This window comes from Myotis nattereri, assembly GCF_964212035.1.
Source record: "Myotis nattereri genome assembly, chromosome: Y".
Lineage (NCBI taxonomy): Eukaryota > Metazoa > Chordata > Mammalia > Chiroptera > Vespertilionidae > Myotis > Myotis nattereri.
In genome coordinates, this window is record NC_138094.1 from 41,005,713 (window position 1) to 41,033,354 (window position 27,642).

At 38.7% G+C, this 27,642-nt stretch overlaps 1 protein-coding gene and 1 pseudogene across 3 annotated transcripts; one reads left to right on the plus strand and one right to left on the minus strand.

Moving 5' to 3' along the window:
• Positions 1–1,855: 1,855 nt before the first annotated feature.
• On the plus strand, positions 1,856–2,473 carry LOC308512180 (large ribosomal subunit protein uL13-like; annotated as a pseudogene). The gene has a single exon. The product of its transcript is annotated as a large ribosomal subunit protein uL13-like (transcript).
• Positions 2,474–8,388: 5,915 nt separating this feature from the next.
• On the minus strand, positions 8,389–26,523 carry LOC308512190 (ATP-dependent RNA helicase DDX3X-like). Of its 2 annotated transcripts, XM_081081990.1 has the most exons (17): positions 26,132–26,523; positions 23,311–23,371; positions 21,008–21,055; positions 18,053–18,182; positions 17,127–17,285; positions 16,953–17,052; positions 16,253–16,388; positions 15,042–15,127; positions 14,679–14,777; positions 14,437–14,597; positions 11,502–11,646; positions 11,249–11,393; positions 10,555–10,736; positions 10,118–10,235; positions 9,722–9,875; positions 9,421–9,557; positions 8,389–8,949 (listed from the first exon to the last, which is right to left on the minus strand). In XM_081081990.1, the coding sequence occupies exons 1-17, from the start codon at positions 26,174–26,176 to the stop codon at positions 8,870–8,872; spliced, it is 1,986 nt and encodes a 661-aa protein (XP_080938116.1). In that variant the 5' UTR covers positions 26,177–26,523; the 3' UTR covers positions 8,389–8,869. The 2 variants fall into 2 exon arrangements, with proteins under 2 accessions (XP_080938116.1, XP_080938117.1); XM_081081991.1 differs by lacking the exon at positions 18,053–18,182 and having other exon boundaries at positions 26,132–26,370.
• Between the last annotated feature and the right edge of the window lie 1,119 nt (positions 26,524–27,642).

Here is a 27,642-nt window from a genome sequence, read left to right on the forward strand (position 1 = left end):
TTTTATCTACATATTAGTAATTAATATCTAACATTAAAGCATGCTATATCCTGCTTTAATCCCTGCAGATGTCAAAACTGGTAGGAAACTAATCTCCTTAGAATGTTATAACCAAGATTGGCTTCTAAAGTGCTGTCTTTCCATATCCCCTGTAAAAGTGAAATAGAATTAAGCAACTCTAATAGGGCTTGTTATTTCACATCTGATTCTCTTTTAACGCAGAGATTAGGTGTAATGGCTAACCTAATTGTTTTTGCTCATTTAAAAACAAACAAGATAGGTTTCAGCAAAGAAGTGAAGTCCTAAGACATGTTAAAAGTTATTGTAGTTACCCTGACCGGTTTGGCTCAGTGGGTAGAGCGTCGGCCCTGTGGGCTGAGGGGTCCTGGGTTCGATTCCGGCAAGGGCATGTACCTTGGTTGTGGGCACATCTCCAGTAGGGGGTGTGCAGGAGGCAGCTGGTTGATGTATCTAATTCTCTATTCCTCTCCCTTCCTCTCTGTAAAAAATCAATAAAATGTGTTTTTTTTTTAAAAAAAAAAAAAAGAGTTATTGTTGTTAAGTCTCAAGGCTTAAAAACCTTTTATTTTTGGTAGAAACAGATTCCTGGGACATTTTTACTAGGACTGATCTGTTCTTTACTTTGTAAAATCCTGTAACAAACAGTATCATTCTTTTCTTTTTTTAATATATCTTATTGATTTTTTACAGAGAGGAAAGGTGAGAGACAGTGAGTTAGAAACATCGATGAGAGAGAAACATCGATCAGCTGCCTCCTGCACATCTACTACTGGGGATGTGCCTGCAACCCAGGTACATGCCCCCTTGACCGGAATCGAACCTGGGACCTTTCAGTCCGCAGGTCGATGCTCTATCCACTGAGCCAAACAGTATCATTCTTTTAATAAATATTTAATCACATAGTACATGCAAGGCACTATTGCCTGTTCATGGGACATAAAGTTAATAAAGCAAGTAAATTCATCCTGCAGTTGACGAACAAATATTAATAAATTAAGCAGGTAATTACAGGCAGTCCTCGGGTTACATCGGACTCAATGTATGTCGTTTCGTGGTTATAGTATTTATAAAACAAAAATTCTGTCATTCCGACATATGTACATATGTGCTTTTTTTATTATTTATTTGCCACAAGTAAAGATCAGGAATTGTTCTCTTTCTTTTCAATTTTTTTACTGTTTCACTTCATTACTGCTGTGTATGTGCTCCATGTGAGTGACATAGGTGTTTATGTAGATGGGTTCCAACTTACAGTGATTCGCACTATGTCACACTGTAGGAATGGATCTCTGACATAACCTGAGGACCTACTATAATTTATTTTTATGTACTTTTATTGATTTCAGAGAGGAAAAGGGAGAGAAACAAACATGGATGAGATCAAGATAGCTGCGCCGACATGACCCCTACTGGGGATTGAGCCCACAGGCAATGTGCTCTGACCAAACCAGGTATGGAATCATGACTTGGGATTCATTGGTTAACACAACCACTGAGCTACACCAACTGGGCAAGCAGGTATTTAATTTTTATCTACATCTCTATTACATATAATATTTAAGAACTAACTCAACAGCTCTTCAAAAGCCTAAAAAGCTGTTTTTTCTTTTAAATTTGATTTTTTAAACAGAGGAAAGGTAAGAGTGAGAAACATCTAAATGAGAACAAACAGATTAGCTGCTTCTTCCATGCCCCCTATTAGGATTGAGTCTTCAACCCGGGCAAGTGCAAAGGACTTAAATAGGCAATGTTTCAGTGCATGGCACCATGCCCAACCATCTGAGTGACATGGGTCGGTGCCTAAAAAACTTTTGATGCCTTTCCCAGGCGGCTGCCGAAGATGGCGGAGGGGCAGGTCCTGGTGCTTGATGGCCGAGGCCATCTCCTGGGCCGCCTGGCGGCCATCGTGGCCAAGCAGGTACTGCTGGGCCGCAAGGTGGTGGTTGTGTGCTGTGAGGGCATCAACATTTCTGGCAATTTCTACAGAAACAAGTTGAAGTACCTGGCCTTCCTGCACAAACGGATGAACACCAACCCCTCCCACAGTCCTTACCACTTCTGAGCCCTCAGCCGCATCTTTTGGCGGACAGTGCGAAGCATGCTGCCCCACAAGACCAAGCGAGGCCAGTCCGCCTTGGACCGCCTCAAGGTGTTTGACAGGATCCCACTGCCCTATGACAAGAAAAAGTGAATGGTGGTTCCCGCCGCCCTCAAGGTTGTGCATCTGAAGCCTACCCAGAAGTTTGCCTACCTTGGGCGCCTGGCTCATGAGGTTGGCTGGAAGTACCAGGCCGTCACAGCCACCCTAGAGGAGAAGAGGAAGGAGAAGGCCAAGATCCATTACCGCAAGAAAATGCAGCTCATGAGGCTATGGAAACAGGCCAAAAAGAACGTGGAGAAGAAAATTAATGAATTTACAGAGGTCCTCAAGACCCATGGACTCCTGGTCTGAGCCCAATAAAATTGACTGTTATTCCTCATGCTTGGCCTGGCCTGCCCTTCCTCCATCGCGGCCCTAGGATGTGGGGAACCCCAGGAGCTGTTCGGGGCCACAGGCACCTTACCTTGGGCCTTAGAAGGCTGGGGACACAGAAGGAACCTTAGTCACTGCTATTTAAGAAAGGCCTTTTAAAAGCTTTACCTGGCCCTGTCAGTTGGGCATAATTTGCCTGTGACCTACTCAGAGTTTTAGGAAATGAGCAGCTGGAACAGCTAGTTCCCTTTCAGGATTTATAAGCTGGAAAACTCTCTAAACTATCTACATGATGGTAGACCACAGCTGTTAGGATGTAGCAAATGCTTGGGGGCAGGATGGACCTGGTATTGTACAGAGGGATTTACAGTTGCAGACAGGACGCTAACCAGGCTCAGGCATCGCACTTGCACGTTCCTGTACCTTGTGACCAGAAAATGAATAAATTATTTTTAAAGTAAAAAAAAAACAACTTTTGATGCTATTTTAGAATCATTATACATAATTGAATTCATGGATTTCAGAGAGAATGGGAGAATTCAGGTAACATGTTGAACCTTCAAATAGAAAATAAAACTAATTATGCAAAATGCAGAGTTTATTGGGACAATTACAATTGGGCTCTGGGACCCAATGCAAATGAGTTACTTGAGTATTGAAGACCATTGACTAGGCAATGATATAAGACTAGGTCCAGATCTTCATGATGGACTAAGAAAATAAAGAGTCCTGGCTGGTATTGCTAAGTGGTTAAAGTGTTAGCAAGTGCACAAAAGGGTGGTGGATTCCCAGGGTACCTGGGTTTTGGGTTTGCTCCCTAGCCCTCATTAGGGTACCTGTAGGAAGCAACCAGTTGATGTTTCTCTTCCCACCACCCATACCCCCGCTTTTCCTGTTCCCTACCTTCCATTCTCTGTAAAGCAATGGAAAAAATACCCTCCTATAAGAATTAACAAAACAAAGATTTTGGGCTATAATCAGACAGTAACCAATGTTAGGCATGACCTTACTCCAACTAGTTCTGAGACAACATAGGAAATGTGTTTAGATTTGCCCAGCTGGTATGGCTCGCTGGTTGAACACTGACCTAGTTAAGGCACATGCCTGGTTGCTGGCTCGATCCCTAATAGTGGATGAGCAGGAGGCAGCTAATCAATGATTATCTGTCATCACTGATGTTTCTGTCTTCCTCTTCCTTCCTCTCTGAAATCAGTAAGATACTTATTTTTTTAAAGAGTATATTCTTTTTCTACTTTGTCCTCAGTCCTAAAACTACACTTCCTATATCGTGGAGGCACCCTGTATTGCATATTGAGTAGTCTCAGTTGCCAGCACTAGTTCTACAAATTTGCCATCACAGGAAAAAGTGCATCTTCTTCTCAAGCAGCAGATTTGGTCACATGTTCTGACGTAACAATGGAATTTGGCTTTGGCTGTTTCTGACACTGGGACAAATAGAAACACAAAAAGAAAAAAAAAGCCCTAACCAGTTTGGCTCAGTGGATAGAGCGTCAGCCTGCGGACTGAAAGGTCCCAGGTTCAATTCCGGCCAAGGGCATGTACCTTGGTTGCGGGCACATCCCCAGTGGGAGGTGTATAGAAGGGAGTTGATCAATGTTCCTTTCTCATCGATGTTTCTAACTCTCTATCTCTCTCCCTTCCTCTCTGTGAAAAATCAATAAAATATATTAAACAAAAAACAGATTTTTCTATTGTTTCCTTTTTACTTATTTTATTTCCACCCTACTCTCATCCACCACATATAGAATGAATCTCCTCAGCACCTGAAAGAAATCTGGTCTCTTACAGAAAACATCTGCCTATTACTTTGACCCAATAATTATTAACAATATAAGAAACACTCTACCACTGAACACCTGCCAGGACTCTACCTAAATCTTTTAAACAGCTATAAATTAGAAGTTAACCAATTCCTATAATTGATGAATAGATTGGCCCCAGTATGTTATTACAAACAATGCAACAATATTTTTTTTAATATATTTTTATTGATTTCAGAGAGGAAGGGAGATAGAAACATCAATGATGAGCGTTATCATTGATCGGCTGCCTCCTACACGCCCCCTGCTGGGGATCGAGCCCGCAACCCAGGCATGTGCCCTTGACCAAAATCGAACCCGGGACCCTCAGTCCACAGGCTGACGCTCTATCTGCTGAGCCAAGCCAGCTAGGGCTGCAACAATATTTTTAAACTAAATCTGTACTCATGTATCTGTACAATTCCTTGAAGTGGAATGCTTCAAAGACTTCACTTTTTTTTTTTAATATTTTTATTGAGTTCAGAGAGGGAGGGAGAGGAAGAGATAGCAACATCAATGAGAGAGAACTATTGATCGGCTGCCTCCTGCACACTCCCACTGGAGACTGAGTCCACAACCCAGACATGTGCCCTTAACTAGAATCGAACCTGGGACCCTTCAATCCTCAGGCCAGCGCTCTAGCCACTGAGCCAAACATTCTAGCCACTTGCCCAAGTCTTAACTAGGGCAAGACTTTACCTTTTTGAAATATGCTAAATTATCTTCTAAAGGAATTGTCAACTTACAAACACTAACTAATGACATAGAACTTCAAAACCTTTGGAATTTCCTACATAATTCAGTGTCTCTTGCAACCAAACATACTAGAGGGTTGGTAATTTCAACTCCCACCACTTGGCCTCTAAGAAACATAGGGAACTGAAGGTTGGTTTATAAAGTCTGGAAAAATGATAATCGCAGAACTTCCCGGTTTGTGAAACCATCAATGTGCATGGAGGATGGCTGAGGGACCCTCCCTCCCCGCCAGAGTGCACAAATTTTTGCGCACCGGGCCTCTAGTTGTTTAATAACTCTGGTCTGCTATCACCAAGAGTTTTGTTACGTTAGGCAGAATTCCCTCATCCTTATCTCAATTTTCTTTTCTCAGCAATTTCCCATCCACCAACTCCAACTTGTTCCTTTGCTATCAATTCCCACTAATCCATGTTGCATTCAACCCAGATGTTCAGCATGTAACATAGTTCTACATAGCAATCAAAACACTAACAGCCCAGCAAAGTTGGCTGAGTGGTTGAAAGTCAATCTATGAATCAGGAGGTCACTATTCGATTCCAGGTCAGGGCACATGTCTGGATTCTGGGTTTGATCCCAGTGTAGGGTGTGCAGGAGGCAGTCAATTCATGATTCTCTCTCATCAATGATGTTTCTCTCTCTCTCTCCCTCTCTCAAATCAATAAAATATATTTTTAAAAACAAGACTAACTACAGACAATATGTTATCTCAGATATAATGCTGAAAGAAACTGTATGATATAAATTATAATTTACTATATACAAAGCATAACAACAGGGGACGGTGCCCCAACCCCCCAATCAGCCCTACCCTGAGCATGACAGGGTGGCATCGCAATCTCCCGATCCGCCCTGCTCTGTGCATGACAGGGGGCGATTGAGAGCCAACTATACTTAGACATCAGAATAGTACCTACTCTTTACAGTGATGGCAAGTTAGTTGCGAGAAGGGGACACAAAAGAACACTGAGGGTGATTCCCTTAAAAAATTTTTACTTTTTCATCTATGTTAACCTGGTTTGGCTTTTATAACATCTGTTAATTCATATAGCTGCCTACATCACTGTGATAATAATGGATTACTAACCAACATTAGAAATCAAAGTGGGGTACCTATACCATCTCTGGCATAAATGACCTGCTCCAATTAATTCTTGATCCTTTTACAGATTAATGCAATGCATATTATAAGTCACAGAAATCTGGGCCTTACAGATTTCTATGACTTAAAATAAAAACTCTGCTTCACATATCTCAACCTTAAAAGCACAAGAGTACTTCTTGCTCCACAAATAGCTCTGGTGGATAACGAATAAATATCCAATAATGAAACATTTCCAATTCCTCAGGTTTAGACTGTAATGACTTTTCTACCTCTCTTATTAAGTCACAACTGATGGCAAAAAGATTGTGTTCAACTTTTTATTTTAGTAAAACCAGAATAAACAAAGCACGTGCAGTGCTAGCATCTAAACTAATACAATAAACAACTACAAACCTACAGTGACTTCAGGTCCAATGACTACACTAAGCAAGTTTAAACCAATCCTTATTTACTGGTTGATTAAAAAGGAATGTAAAAGTCACACATTATGAAATTACAAAGGTAACCACATGTTTGAGGACTGCAAATATGCCAGACAGTAAGTGAAAATCAAACCAAAAAAACCCACGCACATTAAACAAAACTCAAAACCTTTGAGAATGTGGATACTTCCGACCAGTATTTAAAGGTGTATCATTAATATTTTTAAGACAAGTGTATCAAACCTTAGCAAATTTTAAGTTGCCAATTTCACTTTAAATTTTGTCAGAAAGTCACAGCCAATGCTGGGTCTGCTTAATAAGAACTCAAGTTTAACAGGACTCAACATTAAAAGTTCACACTACTCCAAAATATATTATTTCACATACGGTGACATTTAAGTGCCAGTGTTTCTGTACTGTCTTTTGGTCAAGTTTCTTTAAACTTTCAAAGAATCACTTTTAGGCTTACAAAAATAAATATCTGTCAAAATGTTCAATAAATATTACACAAACTAGCAGCAAAAAGTATCTAAAATCTGTCATGTGCAAACCGTTTCTTCATAACTATCATTCCATGGTCCCAAATAAAATTCTACAATCTAGTTTATAAGCTGCATTCAACAATCTCCAAAAGATAAAATGAGATTGGAAGTTTAAGGACACATACAAGACATATATCTATGTATATGTGTGTGTGTGTGTATATATATATACATATATATGTGTGTGTGTGTGTGTGTGTGTGTATATATATATATAAAATTCTCTGAATGTGCAATAAAATAAGTGCTTTGTAAAAAGTTATGGGCAAAGTATACAAGAGTCTAAATATATACCAATTGAAATAGCACCATAACAAATGACCTTAATACTGTCAACTGCACCTACTTAAAGTTTTAGAACAAGGCACAATACTCCTGAAAAATCTATTGCACTTTTAAGAAAATTTTACCTTCTTATGCAACCGTAAAAATTAGTTTGTAAATATCACTGCTTTCTAACTATAAAATCAGCACAGAATTCCAAATGGCAGAGGCATTTTTAGTGATGGACAATCATCTTTGGCCAAATTTAGCAAAGAGAATATAAGTACAATGGAAACCTATGCAACTAAAAGAAGACTAAAAGTGCACTATATAGAAATAACACTGGGTGCAGTTTAGTACATATTTCCAACCTGTGGGATCTCAAGGATTTGTTTGCTAAAATTTACTAAGTCTACAAGTGTAAGCCATTTTAACCTTTCAATACAGCTTCAACAGAGTAACATGAATCTGCATTAAAGCCTGCTGCATAATTCTCCCTGCTTATATATTCTTGACCAAAAAACAACACTAGCATGCAGTTCAGACCAAAATCCAACCAGGTCCATAAAGAGGACAAGGCATTGCTCATGGTCAGCCATTCTACCAATTCAATTTTAGTTATTGCAGGCATTAAAATAATCTAATTTCCTTCAAAACACTTTTTAAATCAAACATCAAAATTTCCCTATAATAGTACGCCCACACTCGCATAGCTTACAATTAATAAACATTGAAAGAGGAATTGCTGTATTTACTTGCATTCATTTTGAAGAGAGCTTTGAAAATGCATGGATATATTCGTACCTGCTACTTCATCATGACTGAATGACATTTAACTACTACAAAGTTTCTAAGTGCTTACCCATGACAGAATGAGAAGTCAATCAGAACTTTAACATAGGTCATTTGGGCACATTAGAAACTAATTTTGCTTAAGATGTTCTTCTTCCCAGTCTACAAGTAAATATCCAAAAAGTCCTAAGAAGCTACTGCCTAAATTATTTTTAATCTTATAATACTTACTGATAAATTGGTAACTCCTATTAAGTTTATCACAGCTTTATGCAAAGGTTTGGTGTTAGCCCAAGTTCAGAAATTTATTTTGTCAAAACAATTGATACCTTGAGCATTACTTAGCCAAACAAAACATCAAAATAATAAGTTGTCTAAAGTTACAGTATATTAACAAACAAATGATTCTCAGTCACAAAATTATAAATGCAGCTTGGGATGGAAAATGAGCAAGATGGGAGTTAATCCAAGCTAGAGCGATTAAGTCTTTCAACCAACTTCTGAATGGGGCTGTTACTGTTCCTTTCTTCTTGTGACTTTGATCTTCCATAGCTTTTCAGGAGAATCACAGCTGGTAATGTACTGAAAGTTCTTAAACTACACGATACAGTCTGGCTAAGTTACATGTGGTTTCCATATTAACTTGTTTAAAAGGGTGATGTGACTGTAGAGCAGGTTTAATTGCCCCACCAGTCAACCCCCTGGGAATTATAATTCCCTCCATATCCGTCACTACTGTAGAAGCCTCCATAGCCACCTATTAAAAAATGTTTAGAGAGAGATTAGGTTAGCCACTGTAATTATCTCCCTTGTTCCTCAAGTACTTTAAGGCTCAAATAAAAAAACTATATTGGATTTTGTGTTCTTTGGCAATAAAATTTCTTCACTATCACATTGAAAGAGAGTAAGTGAATCCTGGCTAGTGTGTCTCAGGGGATAGATAGAGCATTAACCCTCACACCAAGGGGTCATGGATTTCCCAGTCAAGGATATATACCCGAGTTACAGAATTGCTCAGTGACCCCACTCAGGATGTGTTTGGGAAGCAACAGTCGATGTTTTTTCATATTAATGTTTCTCTCTCTCTCCCTGGACCCCTCTCATCCCTCCCTCCCACTACCTCTGAAAAGTAATGGGGGAGAAAATCCTTAGGTAAGATTAAACAAAGCAAAAGAGTAAGGGGGCAAAAGCTCCTTCCAAAGTTATAAAAGAGGAAAATTCATATTACCTCCACCAAATCCTCTGCTGCTGCTGTGACCTCCACCACCACTGCGGCTGCTGCTTGCACGGCCACTACTAAAGCTAGAACTGCTGGAACCGCTACTTTGTCGATAGTCTCTGGCACCAAATCCTCCACTGAATCTACTATAAAGAAAAACATTGTGTGATGGTTTATGAGAATGAAAATTCACACATCTAACTCCCCTAAATCCCAATTTCTGATTTTTCAACCCATTTTCCATTGTGGTCAATTCCTCATGTTTCCAGTGTAAATAGTAGTAAGAATAAAGGCTCAAAACAATCTGTACCTCTTAGAACGTCCACGACTGCTACTCTTATAGTGATGTTCATAAGCCATATTTTCTAACCAAGACGGCACTTCTTGTTTAGCTTCAACAAGAAGGTCCAACAAATCCTTTGTAATATTTACATTTCTTTGGTTAAAAAATGAGGTGGCAAGGCCTATAAGAGTGAAAAATAAACAACAAACAAAAAACATATAACGTAGGTTTCCATAAAGTAGCCTTGTATTGTTAAACATGTAAAACATAAAAACAACATTATTTGCAATTAAACCCTTAGAAATTAAAACAAAAACTTTTAGTGTATGACAACTGATGTTAAAGGGGTCCCAGGTGCCCTTTGAAAATTAGTGTTCTAGTATTTAAGATTTTGTGTCAGATCATCAACTAAAAACACTTTACCGAGGTTTCCTACACGTCCCGTACGGCCAATCCGATGTACATATTCTTCAATATCGCTTGGCAAATCAAAATTGATAACATGTTTCACATTGGAAATATCTAGTCCTCTTGCAGCCACCTGAAAAACAAACTTTGTTTTAAAAAAAGCAATATTCAAACATGCTTAAGAGCCCTGATCGGTTTGGCTCAGTGGATAGATAGAGCATCGGCCTGAGGACTGAAGGGTCCCGGGTTCGACTCCAGTCAAGGGCATGTGCCTTGGTTGCCGGCACATCCCCAGTGGGGGGTGTGCAGGAGGAGGCTGATCGATGTTTCTCTCTCATCGATGTTTCTGACTCTCTATCCCCCTCCCTTCCTCTCTGTAAAAAAAAATCAATAAAATATATATATATATATTTTAAAAAAACATGCTTAAGAAAAAATAAAAATATACACACAGCTGTAGCCACTAGAATTGGGCTTTTTCCTGAACGAAACTGGTAAAGAGCTTCCTCTCTATCTCTCTGTGATCGGTCTCCATGGATACTGGTACAAGCATATCCTTCGTGGTATAAGAAATCCTCCAGAGAATCAGCACCCTTTTTGGTCTCCACAAACACTAAGGTCAGTGAGTCTTTCCCTGAAAATTACATATAAAAGTTTTATTAATTGCAACTTAGCATAAAGTATTGATTAGATCTAAGTATTTATCAGCTTAGTTATCTTCAACCTTAAGTAAGCGTGCACACTGAATTAATTAAAATAAACTTTGTTTTAGGGCTTAGGGAAAGGTGGGCAAAAGGCAGGTTAGGAACTAGGTCCAAAAATATTGAACTTACACTATTATTATTTACTAGAGGCCCAGTGCACAAAATTCATACACAGTAGGGTCCCTAGGCCTGACTGGAGATCAGGGCCGATCTATGAGGCGACCAGCCAGATGATGGGGGGTTCTCCCCAGCTCACACCCACCTTAGAGCAGTCCGCTCACTGGCCCCGCTCCCTGCCGCCACCACCAGTCAGGGCCAGCAGGCTGGGGGCAGCTCCTGCATTGAGCACCTGCCCCCTAGTGGTCAGTCACGTCATAGCAACCAGTTGTTCCCCGTTAGATCAATTTGCATATTAGGGTTTTATACAGATAGATGATTTTACCTGTTGCATTTAACAGATCAAGCAGAAATGACCGTTTGTCAAACTCTTCCACCCAAACTACTTTTTGTGTGATGTTCTCAGAGGTAGAGCCAACTCGGCCTACAGCCAGAAAGATATATTCATCCAAAAAATCACGAGCAAGCATCTGAAAAAGGGAAGAAACCCTAACATTACCTATTTCAGTTTTTCTAATTAACTGAAGAAAATGTATTACTTGTAAACAAAAAGGTCTTAAAAGAAGTATATCCAATACCTGTATTTCCTTAGGAAAAGTAGCACTAAACATCATGGTGTGGCGAACACCCTTTGGTGGCATAGTATCTTGTTCAACTATACGACGTATCTGAGGTTCAAACCCCATATCTAGCATCCTATCAGCTTCATCCAACACTAAGTATCTGTTATAAAAGATTCAGTTTAGAATTTTATGAAAAACTGATCATTGAGTATAGTTGTGTCTATAGCTATGTTAATATAGTCATTCTATAGTCTGCCACACATTTCAACACATGTGAAACACAAATACCAATGCACCAAAGTAGCTATTATTTTTCCCAATGAGTCATACAGGTTGGTTATAATTTTCAATAAACGTAAATGGTACTTGCCTTCTCCCACAACCATATCAAAATTACAATTAATCTACAAAAGCAACCATCCTATAGAACTGCCTGAAATGTAACTGAATGGAGTTCTACATCTAGGGAATTTAAAAAGCTACACTGAGACTGGCAGGAGGGGCAGAAACCAAGAAAGGCTAGTCTCACACCCACTTGTGGCAAATAAGAATCAGGAGGGATAGCTCCGCTCTGGAGGAGCCCCCATTGAGGAGGATGAGTCCCAGTCCCATTCCAGGCCATCTAGTCCTGGGAAATTCTCTAACTTCTGGCTGTGAAAACTAGTAGGGAATGTGGCTAAGATGGAGGGCTGCTGGATTCCAGACAGTTCCTCTTCAAGGGTATGTGCAAAGACTTACTCAGATTTATTGGATCTGAGCTCCAGCACAGGGCAGCAGCCTGAAAGGCAGCAGAGACATACAAGGAGGAACTGAATTGTTTGGCATCAGGATGAACACTTGGGGTCGAGTAAGGCATTTTCTCTTAAGTGCTGACTATTATTCCCCTGAAAATCACTCCACGCAAAGCCCACAATTCCATCAACCTGGCTAACACATTCTTCGACTTGCTCTGGTGGTTCACTGAAGCCTGCCCCACCCCAACTCAACAAATAGTTTCTAGGGGCGTTCCTATAGGAATTGCATGTGTTGGCTCATGCTTCAGATTTTCAACAAACAGAATTTGGTCTCTGTGTGCCCCATACCTCTTACTAATTGGCCTCAGGACAGGCACTAACAGCAATCAGGCTTGGTTTACAGCTTAATCTTACCCACCTAGACACCTCCATGCCCAGCACAAGTAGCAGCCATCTGCAAATCACTTTGTATCTCATGCCAAGCGGCCCTGGACTACACCTCCTGGGAGGCCGCAAAGCCTGTGCAACCAGTGGACAGCTTCACACCACATTGAAGCACCACATAATCATCTCCACAGAGACACAGCCAAGGGGTAAATTCAGCAGGCACCAGAGCCCTGCTGAAGTAAGTCCTGCTCTGTGGGGTTACCCCCTGCATTACTGATCTTCCATCGTGGGTGGAGATTGGTGAATGCTGCCAGTCCTTACAGCTGACATGAGGATAATTATCTCACATTGATGTGCCAACAGCAATAAGGGCTCAACCACAAGAGGAACATGTACACAGCTTACATGGGGAAGAGGGCCACACCTCAAGTGCCCGGTGAGGGTAATCAGGGAGGCTGTGCCACTGGTGCCACTGTACCCTACAGTATACCTGTTAGGCCACGGTACCAAAGCCATAGTATCTCTACCTAATACCTATGCCAGACAATAGAAACACCAAGGGAGGCTGCTTAAATTGAGGAAACAAAGATGTCCAAATTGAAAGAACAGAACAATGGTGACAAGCAATCTAGTAGGTTAAGAGCTTAAAACACTGGTTGTAAGGATGCTCACTGAACTTAGTAAGAACCTCAACAGCATAAAAAAAGAACCAGTCACAGAAATGAACGATATACTAAGTGAAATGATAAATATTTTACAGAGAATCAACACTAGGGTAGATAAAGCTGAGAATCCAATAAGCAATTTGGAATAAAAGGAAGCAAAAAAAACTCACCTGACCAAACCAGCAATAAAACAATTTTTAAAATGCAGATAATGTAAGGAGCCTCTGCATTAATAAGTGTACCAACATTTGTATCACAGGGGTGCTTGAAGCAGGAGAAAGGGAGAAATTGAAATCCTATTTGAAAAAAGGATGGAAATCTTCCCTAACCTAAGGAAGGGTATAGACATACAAGTCCAGGAAACATAGAGTCCAAAACAAGAGGAATCTAAAGAAGACCAAACCTCCGAAACCGGTTTGGCTCAGTGGATAGAGCATCGGCCTGCGGACTGAAAGGTCCCAGGTCTGATTCTGGTCAAGGGCATGTACCTGGGTTGCGGGCACATCCCCAGTGAGAGATGTGCAGGAGGCAGCGGATCGATGTTTCTCTCTCATCGGTGTTTCTAGCTCTCTATCTCTCTCCCTTCCGCTCTGTAAAAAAATCAATAAAACATATATATAAAGAAAAGAAGCCCAAACCAATACACATCATAATTAAAATGCAAAAGGTTAAAAAACAGAGAATCTTCAAAACAGCAAAATAAAAGCAGTTAACTGCAAGGGAGCTCCCTTACAACTGCCAACTGATTTCTCATCAGAAACTTTGCAGGCCAGAAGAAATAAAAAATATTCAAAATAATGAAAATCAAGAACATACAACCAGGATTACTCAGCAAAGCTATTACTTAGATTCAAAGAACATATAACTAGCTTCCCATGCAAGAAAAACCTAAGAAATTCATCACCAGCAAACCAGTACTATTAATACATGAAATGTTACGAGTCTTCTTTAAAAAGAAAAATAAGATAAAAATATCAACAATGGCAACAAATTTATCAACAATTGAATCTAAAAAACAAAATAAAAAACAAAAAAGTAATTTTAATTTTCAATATATAGTTAAATTATTAAAATTACCTTTCCATCTTAAAAATATTAGTAAACGCTATAAAATTAATAACCACTTTTTTTAAATGTATACCCCATATATAAAAATTAACATACTTGCAGAAGTCTAATCCAATCTTTCCTCTTTCCATCATATCCACTAAACGTCCAGGAGTGGCAACTAGTAAGTGACATCCGCGTTCTAAGTCTCGAATCTGATGACCAATATCAGCACCACCATAAACCACACAAGGACGAACTCTAGACCGGTATGAAAACTATAAGAAAAGAATTATTTAGGTGATCATAAGGCATTAGAATCAATAAAAATGCCAATTACCAGTAAAATGTGTATTTACTTTTCTGGCTTCCTCATAGATTTGTACAGCCAATTCTCTTGTTGGGGCTAACACCAAGGAGATTGGATACTGTTTACGGCGTCCATACCTCCCAGTTTCCTAAGAAATAAGTACAATTTTATAAATTAGAATCAAAGACCTAAAACTTTTACTCTTTTTAAACGTCCTAACAAAATATTCCTTTTAAGAATCACATCAAAACAAAATTTAAAAATCCCACAAGTTTTCACTGAAGAAATAAACTGAAAAGAAAATGTACTGAAATGTAAAAAAAGTGTATTTGGTATAGTTTACAGAAAGATCTGAACAAGTATTTACAAAATGTTTTCAAAGAAATAACTTGTTTTATACAAAAACCTTTACCCTCACAGCCTTCAAAGCTTCGCCTGGACCATCTGTATAAATTTGACTCAAGATAGGCAAAAGAAATGCTGCAGTTTTTCCAGACCCTGTTAAAAAAATATTGGCATATTAAATTTGAATATTAATAAAGTGTTTCAAATGTTCTTTTAATAAAAGGTAATTTACTTACTCTAATGCATAAGTTTTCTGGAAAATATGGTATATTTACACAGCTAAGCACATAATGCCAAATGACTTCTGTGATCCATTTTTTTAAAAAACATTTTTTATTGATTTTTAGAGAGGGGAGGGAGAGGAAGAGAGAGAGAAAAACATCAATGAGAGAAACATTGATCGCTGTCTTCTGCACGTCCCCTATCAGGGATGGAGCCCACAACTTGGGCATATGCCCTGACTGGAAATGGAACCGGGGACTTCAGGGTGTATTGATTGCACTGAATGACACCCAACTGAGCCACAAGTGGTCAAGGCATGTGATCCCTTTTAAACAATGCAATATTCATTCCTTTGAATTTTAATTAGTACAAAGATACCATTTTGCCCGTACTGGTATGAACTCCCATTTTAATACTTTTTTGTTATTATAAATTGTTGAAATGTAAACCATCCAACTTTCTGAAGTGTCTAAATTGTAAAGGGCTTTGTATGATAGACTGTCTTGCTTTGTAAAATAAAAGCTAAAGGTCTAGCTGTTTCAATAAAATTTTAAAAAACGGGTGTTGGGTTTGGTCCTAGGCCCTAGTTAGATTAAAAAAAAAAAAATTCTATTTTTTAAAGAAGGAAATATATTAGCCATGACAGATGACTCAAGTTTTACAGATTAAACTACCTGAACCCTTCCATTCCCCAATTTCCAAAATACTAGATGGACAGCACCTTTTCCCCACCCACATTTTTATGGATCATAGAATCATCCAAGATATTATATTTCCTATTACAATTATATTCCCTCCACTGCATTCAAAATTTTCACCTTGTTACAATAATATGAGGGATGACAATTTTATACAGAATTTCCCAAGTTACCCTAGTTTGGATAAAAGGAACCAAAAAAACAACAACAACAAAAAAGACAGCTCCATTTAATCTTTATCTAACTCAAAATAATGTTCCAAAAGAACTCATAATAGGACAAATTATATTCCATATATAATTATTTTTAGAGTAAACCGAGTTAAAATTAACTTTTATTCTTCATCAAGAGTGTTTACCTGTTTGGGCACAAGCCATCAAGTCTCTTTTTTCTTTGATAATAGGAATGGCATATTTTTGCACTGGAGTAGGACGAGTATAACGAGTAAGCTCAATGTTCCCCATGATAATTTCTCCCATTTCAATATCGTTGAACTGTCAAAGAAATTTAACTAGGTCAATCAGATACATATACAACTAGAAATGCTTTATCTGCTGAAATTTCTTTTATACCAGAGGTCCTCAAACTTTTTAAACAGCGGGCCAGTTCACTGTCCCTCAGACCGTTGGAGGGCCGGACTGCAGTTTAAAAAAAACCATGAACAAATTCCTATGCACACTACACATATCTTATTTTGAAGTAAAAAAACAAAACAGGAACAAATATTTGTATTTGCATGTGGCCAGCGGGCCATAGTTTGAGGACCCGTTTTATACTAACATAAATACAACAGTAAACAACTAACAATCGAGTTGTGATTGAATTTACAGTTGCTTTGATTTTAGGCAAAGGTATCATAGTACTTATAAAGAAAACAGATTTCTGAGTCTAATGTACAACAAAAAAGTTTTGAGTTCTTATTATGTTTGGAAATTTTTCTACTCCAGGATTATTCATAATGTTGGCATTAATTTCAGTCTCTCCTTTGTCATAACTCAATGAAGTTTTTGGTAGTAACCTCAGAGAAGTGGAAAAAAAAATAAAACAATACAACTTACACTTTCAATATGTGGAGGACAGTTATTGCCGGTTGCCTCTACTGGAATATCATCATATTTCTCAAAATTAATCCCAGTGTTTCCTCCAGAAAATAGTTCCCTAAAATTAAATGATTATAACGTTACAATAAATAGTAAGTTTCATAACAATCAAAATACATTTCAAAAACTTACTGTTCCAAACGTTCACTTGGTGGAAGTTGTTTTGACCAATCATCATCATCTGATCTGTCACCCCATCGACTGGGTCCACTGCGATCAAATTTGCCAAAACCAGTCCTGTCACCACGACTGCCAATACCATCATAGGCACTTCGTCCACGATCATCAAACCTGAAAAGCACAAGCAACTGATCAGAGTATGTCATTTACCCAATATCATATTACTACCTTTTAGGCAGGTACTCCTATATGAGTTGAACTGTTATTCACAAGTCCTTCTGAAAGATGTCAAAATTCAATTTTAATTCTCATTTGTGAAATAAGACTCTCTGCTTAATCAGTGGTTATTGTATAACATACATCTTTAATTATTTAAAAAAATATACATTTTATAACTACAAAATTATTCAGCTTAAACAAATCTTACATGCTAAGTTTTATAATACTTATAACATATACTTTACATATCCATTTTATAATAATCTAAATATACTTAATAGGAAAACAAGATATGAATGTCAACTATCCTGTCATATTTGGATATACAGGAAAAGCAACTTATGTGTTAAGACTTAAGGTTTTTAGTTTTATTTGTGAAAAAGAACTGTACAAGAATAATCACAGATATTAAGATCTTAACTTCCATTTTTCACAGTGGTACAGTCATTAGAATTGTCTAACTGCCACAGAGAACCCATAATTACATAAAAGTAACAGATCCATTATGTCAAATAGTGTGTTCTTATTGCGTGTAATTTGTGTATCAGAAATAAAAAACCTGGTAAGGACTGCTTAAAATCTGTAACAGAAAGATGGTCTATATTAAGGGAAAAAAAACATCGTAATTAAAGATCAAGGAAAGTACAAAGAATGAAAATATATCAAACAGTTGATTCCTAAGCTGCTACTGTACACATAGTGGCAAGCCAAGAATTTACCTTCCTCTTGATCCGCTTCCACGATCACTGTAGTAACTGGACTTTCCTCTTGAATCTCGAGACCCAAAACTGCTATAAGCATCTTTATCTTTACTACAACTCCACCCTGAACTGTCTTTATCATGGAATCCTTCCAAAAAAAGCAAAAATTAGAAGTTGACAATACTTTCATGAAAATTCCTATCTCTTCAACTAAGTGGTTATTCACAGCTAGCCTCTCTTAATGAGGGGTGAGGTAGAAGAGGAAAAGAGACACAAAAATGTCAATGAGATTATTTTTATCAAACCATTGGAAAAAGATTTAAACAATTGGTTTGTATCAAATAGATTGTTTTGTTTTTTGTTTTACTATATTTAATCCTCTTTTCCTATACAAATTGTATTAAGCAAAGTAACCTCAAGATCTAAAAACAATATGCTGAATGATGAATACCACCCTGAGAGTTTAACAAATATAATGAAACAGCACAGCTGGTGTGGCCCAGTGGTTGACCATGGCCCTACGAACCAGGAGATCAGGGCAAATTCCCAGCATGCCTAGGTTGTGGGCTCAATGCCCTGTAAGAGACATGCAAGAGGCAGCCAATGAATGATTCTGTCATTGATGTGTCTATCTCACTCTCACTCTCTCTTGCTCTCTGAAATCAACAAAAGTATATAAAAATAAAAACAAAAACTACACCTGAGTATTTAAAATAACTACTTGCCCCAGTTGGTTTAGCTCAGTGGATAGAGCATCAGCCTGCAGACTTAAGGGTCCCAGTTTTGATTCTAGTCCAGGGCATATGAGGGCAGCAGAGGGCATGCAGGACGCAGCCCATTATGATTCTCTCTCACCATTGATGTTTCTCTCTCCCTCCCTCTCCCTTCCTTTCTAAAATCAGTAAAAATATGCTTAATAAAATAAAATGACAACTACAGATATAAAATAAGGAAACATTTAGAGCAAACAGATTTTCCTATAGAAGATTAATTCTTAAAAATTCATAACCCACTTCTTAAATTATTAAAAATAACCTTTTTTGCCTTTGCCGGTTTGGCTTACTGGATGAAGTGTCAGCCTGCGGACTGAGGGGTCCCAGGTTCGATTCCGGTCCGGCCCATATGCCTGTGTGTGGGTTTGATCCCCGGTGGGGAGTATGCAGGAGGCAGCCAATCAGCGATTCTCTCTCATCATTGATGTTTCTCTCTCTCTCTCTCTCTCTCTCCCCCTTCCTTTCTGAAATCAATGAAAATATATTTTAAAAAGTAAATAACCTTTGTATTTAGAAACTAAAATTGCTCAATCTATCATCATGGATGTCTCCAAGTTTTAAAGTTAATTCCTTTAGGTATTAACTTTCAGTATTGCCACAGTTCCTGTTTCAGTATTACCAAAATAACAAAAGAACCCTTATTGTATTTCATACTCATGTATATTGTTTTTCAAATTCTACGTATCTAACAATATTGTGCTATCTGTATAATCTTAGAGAGAATCAGGTATAAGAGGGGAAAAAGAAAACTCCCACCCTTGCCTTATTTCTCTATGGGCATGACTCCAGAAGTCACCGATAAAAGAAAGGCAACAGGGTAAGCTCACTCAACAATTAAGTTTACATTCAAACATTTTATTAAATGTTTTGCCATTTACAAATTAATGAAGTTACTTCCCCTCTGCTTTATGGTTCCTTTAGTGGCCAGCCAGTTAACCAATAGCCTTTAGATTGTTAGCTTTTTAAAAATAATTTTTATTAACTTCAGAGAGGAGGGAGAGGCTGAGACACACAAATATTAATGATGAGAGAGACCTATTGCCACCTGCTGCATGTGCCCTACTGGGGATTGAGCCTGCAACCTGGCATGTGCTCTCATCAGGAATCCAACAAGTGATCTCTTGGTTCACAGGTCAACTCTTAACCACAAAGCCACACTGGCCAGGCAAGATTGTTATTTTTTAGGTTTCTTTAATTTCTTAACTTCCTAAGATACTGCCTAAGTCCCTCTGTAACACTTAAATTTTGGATGCAGTCCAGCCAGATACAATGAAAGTACTCATGATAAAAGAAAACTCTGCAGTTACTTTAAAAAAAGATTATTCCTATCATCAGCAAAGTGGTCACCTGGTAAACACATACAGACTTAAATGTTTCATGCTGTAAACTACAACTACATGTGAAGGAATAATACCCAAATATAATCTACATTTCATTTTTATCCCTTTCCAATAATAATACTATACCTACACACACTGTATTATCAACAATCTTCTTTCCTTTTGACTTTCCCTTTTTGAAAATTTCATATCCCTATCTTGTAAATATACAGCTCTTAAATTGTCATCCCAACAATATGTCCTTAATAACCCAACAATATATTCTTAACGAGCCATCACCCTACATTAAAAATACAAAAAGATATCAAAATTTTAATAACATTTTGGCAAACCCTATCAAATAAAGTTCAGACAAAAAGGTGACACTAGCCAATCCCACCAACCTATTGAGTGTGCCCAAAATTGTAATCTTAATTGCTAACTATTCTGCAATAATCCCATCTTCACTTTGGCAACATTTCAAGACTGCAGTAAGGTAGGACTTCATTGCCATGTGGTTTTACATAATTGGCCACCCCCACAAAAACACCTCGTTCAAAGTGAAATCATACCAATGTTTATCAATATAGAAACAGCACATAGTAAAATTATGCTAATAAGAACAACCCATTATGCAATGTTAGATCACCTTTTCAAATTTAGGAAACATAAAGAAGCACAAGAATGGACAACAGGGGGATGGGAGCATGAGTTTGTGTGTGGGGGGGGAGGTTGGGGGTTAATGGGGGGGATGAAGACACATTTGTAATACCTTAACTAATAATAAAAAAAAAAAAGAAAAAGAAAAAAAAAAAAGCACAGGAGAAAAAAAGTGTGTATATGTTTCCCAAAGTTACCTTCAAGTTATCATAACCACCTACCTTTAGACGCTTCTCTGTTCCTTAAGTGAGGAGGTATATAGCGCCCTTCTGAAGAGAAAATGTAAAATTAAGTATATCATATTCTCTAAAACACAGCATTTTATAAAAATGTCTATTTAAAAATACTAGAAAAACACTTTCAAAACTGCTTTTCTTTAAATACTTTGCTATAGGGAAAATATATAAAAATGGGTTATGAAGGCCTGAGGCTGGAGGGGGCTCATGGGGGTGGGGGAGGAAACATGTAATACTTTCAACATTAAAGATTTAAAAAATATATATTAAAAAGTGGTTATCCTTAGCTAAAATTTTTTTTAAATATGTGTATTTTTTTTTATTGACTCCAAAGAGGAAGGGAGAAGGAGAGAGAGATATAGAAACATCAATGATGAGAGAGAATCATTGACTGGCTGCCTCCTGCACACTCCCTATTGCGGATCAAGTCTGCAACCCTGGCACACGGCCTTGACCAAATCTAACCCAGGACCCTTCAGTTCACAGGCTGACGCTCTATCCACTGAGCCAAACTAGCTGGGGCCTTAATTAAAATTTTTATCCAAACCCCTACTCCAACCCCAAATGGGTGAAGAGAAGTAAGTTTGGAGCATGGATTAAAAAAGATCCTCAAACCAAGTACATTTCAGCAATTACTACTAGTTATTTGAGAAATGTTTTTAAAGGCTCTGCTATTTCAGGAGATTGTTAGATGAATTATAACAATAACATTTAATAAATATTACCATCACTGTAACAAAATAACCTACCAAAAAAAATACTAAATTAACTATTTTCAATTATCCCAAAAGAATATCTTTTCTGGTAAAATTATCATACAATAAAAATACATAATAGCTGGGAAGAAAAAGTGCTTTCAACGAGGAATTGAGCCCTAGCCTGTTTGGCTCAGTGGATAGAGCATCCGCCTGCGGACTGAAGGGTCCTGGGTCCGATTCTGGTCAAGGGCATGGTCAAAAGGACATGCCTGGGTTGCAGGCTCAATCCCCAGTAGGGGGGCCTGCAGGAGCACCTGATCAATGATTCTCTCATCATTGATGTTTCTCTCTCTCCCCCCATCTCTGAATTCAATAAATATATTTTTTTAAAAAGGAATTAATAATGTTAACCTTGTAATTAAGAAAAAAAAGGACTTAACCTACAAAGTAGAAGTCAACTATTAGCTAAAAATCAAAATTTTAATCGTCTCTTTTTATGTTAAGTGTAATTAAGTCCTTATAATAACCATATAATAGCAAATCAATATGCAATGAATTAACCAAATTAAAAAAGGCTTTTCAGAATACCCACTGCCTTCTTGTAAACCTAACCCCTACTCCAACCTTCCTAATGCCGCGACCCTTTTAATACAGTTCCTCATGTTGTGGTGACCCCCAATTTCATTGTTACAAATTGAACATAATTAAAGCATAGTGATTAATCACAAAAACAATATGTAATTATGTATGTGTTTTCCCATGGTCTTAGGCGACCCCTGTGGAAGGTTGTTCGACCCCCCCAAAGGGGTCACGACCCACAGGTTGAGAACCGATGTTGTAAACCTTGATACAAGCTGAGATCTTGCTGCCAAATAATAAACCACCAAGTTCCTTTCCCTAGCTAACATTAAACTATTAAGTCTCAAAAATAAGTAAGTAAATCTATAATAAAAGGGTAATATGCTAATTAGATGGGACATCCTTCCGGATGTCAGAATGAAGCCCCGAGTCCTGGGTGCCTGCTGGCAGCAGAGGAGGAAAGCCCGGGTCTTGGCGGGAAGCTGGTGTTGGCAGGCAGGGGAAATTTCTGTGCATCAGGCCTTATTATATTAATAAAACACCTCCCTCTTTTCATAATATCTTCATTTCAAAAGGTTTTAACTTGGCTGACATTTTAATTCTAACTACTACCAAAGAATCAGAACAATCTACTTATATCATTAAGTCTCCAGTTCTTTATGGGAAATGAATAGCAGTAGCTATAGCACATAAATGTACAGGTTCTCTTTATTAGGTAGAACACATTTCAGGTCAACTCACAAGAGAAATAGACACATCCTAATCTCTTTCATGCTTGGCCACAATTTATACTGGAGATAAGTTTTCTAAAAATGTATTACCTTAATATTTTTTCAACATGATTAACTGTTTCCTCTCAAAAAAGAACCACGCAGTTTATTATCCAGAATACTTCAAAATTTATAGGTAAAAAAAGGAGGAAATTTTTAAACTTAAAATTAGAAAGTTACAATGACATATTAACATTAAGTACTAATAAAGATTCTAGACAACAAAATAATTTTTACTTACTGCTTGCTGTACTTCCCCCTTTACTCTGATTATCAGAAGTGTTCAGGTCTAGACCAGCAAACTAGGAGGAGAGAGATGTTAACAGTTCACATGTTGATAAACTATGCGTGCTGGGGAGTGGGGGGGGAGTGTCTAGTATAGATAGCCTCACAAAAGACAAATCAAGTCCTAAAATCCAATTCTACCCAAGTAGCATTCACTGGCTAGCTGCCCTGTCTGCCTTTCTGGCTGTAAGAATGCTTTTTAAAGTCTACAATAAAAGGGTAATATGCTAATTAGACCGGACATCCTTCCTGACAAAGCTGGCTGCCCGCATGTGGCCCAAGAGAAGCCCGCCCAGGTACTGGTGCCTGCAGACAGCTGGAGAAGGGAAGCCAGCCGGGTCCTGGGTGCCAGTGGGAAGCCGGTGCCAGCAGCTGGGAGAAGGAAGACCTATTACTGCACAAATTTTCGTGCATTGGGCCTCTAGTACTGTATAATACTTGCAAAATACGTTCATTAGAAACAAATTTTCCTGTAACAACTATGCATAGTAAAAGTTCTGCAATAACCAAACTAAAGGTCTACCTGAAAAACATTAGGGCAGTTTGAAGGTTAATTTCTTTACCCACTGAAGATTATGCAACTGTTTTTAATTTGGATAAATTCCTAAGCAGCCACACCACCACCCATCATATAGTGAGAGTACTTTGCCATTTCATTTAGCGCTGTGTCATTTGCCACACTATTTAGACAGTACTTATTTTTTCTATTTTGGAGATGAGACAAGCACAGAAAACTTGCTGGTACTAAATGGCACAACTCACCTTCCAAACTTTCAAAAGAGATCTTTAATCTCCATTCCTATCTGTCCCTTTACACTGATGGATTTTAATATCATAGGAAAAAGAGGATCTTTGTTCTATTGCATTATGTAATATGTAACCAAGAACCATTTAGAAGCAGTATAGAAATCATATAATAATCATACATGCCAAACATTAAGTTTTAAAAAGCACAAAACACCAAAATAAAAAGCAAGCTTGCCACCTGTTTGCAAAGGAAATAAACACTGCACTAAAAAGTTCAAGATACTTTCAAATTACATGAACCATGAATTAAGATATTACTCTTTAAATTATCGAACTTTTCCAGATTAAATTAGCTTGATACTAAATTCAAATGACAGAGAGCACAATTTAAAAAGAGGATTCTAGCTACACAGAAAACGTTACCAATGCAATCTCTATACTGTTATCAGATGTTCTATATATACGCTTTTTTAACATACTAAGCCTGAACATATTGCACGTTAACAATATAATTAGTGGGAAAATATCCTAAAAGAAGCAGACCTTCAAATTCTGCAAATAAGTTACACAGTAAAATGTATAATCTATTTGTGTCATTAAACTTTGTTTTACAATTCAGAAGTTTGTCAAACATTTTTTGTAAATGGTTTATATCCTACATCAGCAATTTTCAATTGGTGTGCCTTAAGTATTTTTAAAACCTGATATTCAGTCAGGGGCACTGAATTCTTTTCCCTTAGATTGAAAAAACAAACAAAACACACACACCCTACAAAAAAATTTTTAAAAACACATCTTTTTGGTATGTGGCAGAATTCTAGTGATTAGTTTATGCTTTTCATGAGTTGAAATAGACTGAAAATGCTATCCTCAATCAAATCCATCCACTAAATGTTTAAGACAGATTCCAAGACTAGGTAGTTCACTTACAATGTCTAAAGGACTCACTGGAGACTTTCTCTGGAAGCAATACCAGAGTAAAGATATCGAAATTTCCTGCTTTGGAAAACAAGCCTCTAATACATATTTTCGGATCACATATCCCAATCCCCACTCCCAAACTTCAAAAGAAAAGAGAACAAGCTATGGCTTTATTCTACTTCAAAGTTTTTCTCAAGCACGACAAAGTTAGGAACAAAAACTTCACCTGTCCTCATAATGCAAAGGCTTTTCCTGATAAATTCCGGAGTCAAATGCCTCACACATACAACTTACTGTAAACCTCCCCCACCACCACCACAACGCAGGATCCCCGGCTAAAATGGCCATTCAATTACTGAAAATGAAAAAAAAGGCAGTTCCACTCTGTAACACCCAGAGCAATGCCATCCAGGGTCCAACTTTCATTATCGGTAGGTACTGGTAAAAAGCAGCGCTCGACGGCCATTTTACCCACCGCCCCCTATCCCTTTCCGCTTTTCTGCGTCACAAAACTTTTCACTCCGGAGACAGCTTCATTTGCCGTACCACCCAGCGGCAATAGCCCGTAGGAGAGAGCAAGATAGCAATTTGGTGATCTATTTTAGTCAGTTGCCAACCGAGTCTCACATGCCCGGGCTTTCTGTTAGTGTACTACCGCCATTATGCCAGTTCCCCTCACCCCACATTCCGTGGCCGAAAACCGCCTTCCACCTACATGTGAACGACGTCTCTGAGCCTAAATCAGAGCCGGTCAATGAGACCTAACCTCAATACAAAAAAAAGGCTTTGTCGTAACCTATATCCCATCACTGGTCAGTTGATGAGCGTGCCAAGCACACAAAAGCCGCCAATTCCGCGGCCGAGTTACGGTTAGGCCCAAGGAACAGTTACAAACAACATTACCGCTACCGAAGGTCTTTTCTCTACGCAGCCTCCACAAAGTTTAATAAACCTACTTTCTTTCCCCAACCGCCCACCGTAACACCCCCGCAAGCCACCAGGAACTAGGATAAGGTAAAAGGCGGTGGTTAGTTATCACTACGCCACAAACCACGTTAAACAAGAAAAAGGGTTCCATTAATACTGTCCGTAGACACATTTTGGCTTACCTGCTTGTCTAACTCGAGCGCGTTTTCCACCGCCACATGCCTCATGCCTGAAGAGAGGCGAGGATCCGGAGTATCCGACGGCCGATCCAGTTCGTCGGAATATCTACAGCTCCCTGAGGTAGAAAACTTGGCCAAAGCCGCAGTATACTGACGACAAGGGCTTAACGTCACGACCCCTGCCTAGACCACCACCAACTGCTTTATTTCTACCGTTACTTCTAACTCCCGTTCTTCCACTCAAAACGTCGCGAGATTTTCTGGTTAATCTCGTTCCCAAAGCTCTCAAACCTCGCGATAGCTTTGTTAAAGCGGGAGAATCTTAAATAATAGGGTTAAAATATCCTCTTCTTTCCCACCCTTCTTTTTACCCTCCCAGTTTCCCTCCTTCCTCTAACTTTCCCTTTATCTTCCCCTTTATCTTCCCTTTCAGTTCCTGAAATCGTAAATTTCTTAAAAACTCTCTGTTCTAACTAGCCCTCACCCGTATTTGGGAAGCTTTACCAAAGTCGGAACTATTCCAAAAAATGCACTACAACCGAGTAAATAGATACCTTTGTACAGCGACCAACGTTGACTTCAGTAGTATTTTCTGTCGGGAGAGGTGGAAGACGAGTCAGTGGACGCAGGCACTCTGCGAAGGGAGGACGGAAAGCGGAGGTGGAAACCGCAGGTCGTCCGGGCGGCCGAAGCAGCCCGGCGTTAACGGCTCAGGCTGCTGGGGCTTGTCCAGGAACCCCAGGCTTCTGCGGTTTCCGAGCCGGGACTGAGCATTTATTGCTCTCGGCCGCCGCGTCACGTGGTGAGCCAACAATGAAACAATTGTAAGGCGAATGACGCTAGCTAACTCATCTCCCTGGAGACCTGCCCCCCTCCCCTCAGCCTTTACTCCCTCCCCTTCCCCCACCCCCTAACTCCACTGCATTCAGGTTACAATAGGGTTTTCAATTCCTTCAGCGGTCCAGGTCCTGTGGCTGCTAGTGCTTCACTAGACACAGGGCCCTAGGGATAGTGAACGACCCTCTTGGGGGCCAAGGGGCTCAGGTCTTTTTGTGGCTGGGCGGAATCAGCCAGCCAAAGAAATTCTGATGTTACCAAACCAAGCTCCAAGTGACCCTCAGGCTACTGCAGTGGGTGGTAAATGGATAGAAATAGCTCTCTTCTAGGTACCTTACTCCTTATTCAGCACTATATGATCCTCAAATGTCAGAAAACATATTCAGTACTGGATCCCTGATTTTCAGTGAGAGGCAGCAGGTGCACAGTCCTTAAATGCGCTTCCATTTCTCTTAGTTTTACATATGCACCATGCTTGATCAAGGTCTCCTGCTGCTACCATTGTGATATGTCCATTCTCAAAACACCATAGAGAAACTTTTGCTTTTTTAGTTTCAAAATTGAAAGATGATTCTAACAATTTACTTTCTCAACTTATCAGCTGAATCAAATAACCCTTTTTATAGCAAATATTTTCCTAACATTTTTATCATGCTGAAATTAAATTCATAGACAAT

Excerpts from the sequence above, each read along its gene's own strand:
- LOC308512190 (XM_081081990.1), bottom strand. The coding sequence starts at position 26,176 with ATGAGGCATGTGGCGGTGGAAAACGCGCTCGAGTTAGACAAGCAG. Across the intron at positions 18,183-21,007 it reads GAACAGAGAAGCGTCTAAAG|GATTCCATGATAAAGACAGT; the intron begins GTAGGTGGTTAT and ends TTTTTTTGGAAG. Across the intron at positions 14,598-14,678 it reads TCTATGAGGAAGCCAGAAAA|TTTTCATACCGGTCTAGAGT; the intron begins GTAAATACACAT and ends CTTTTCTTATAG.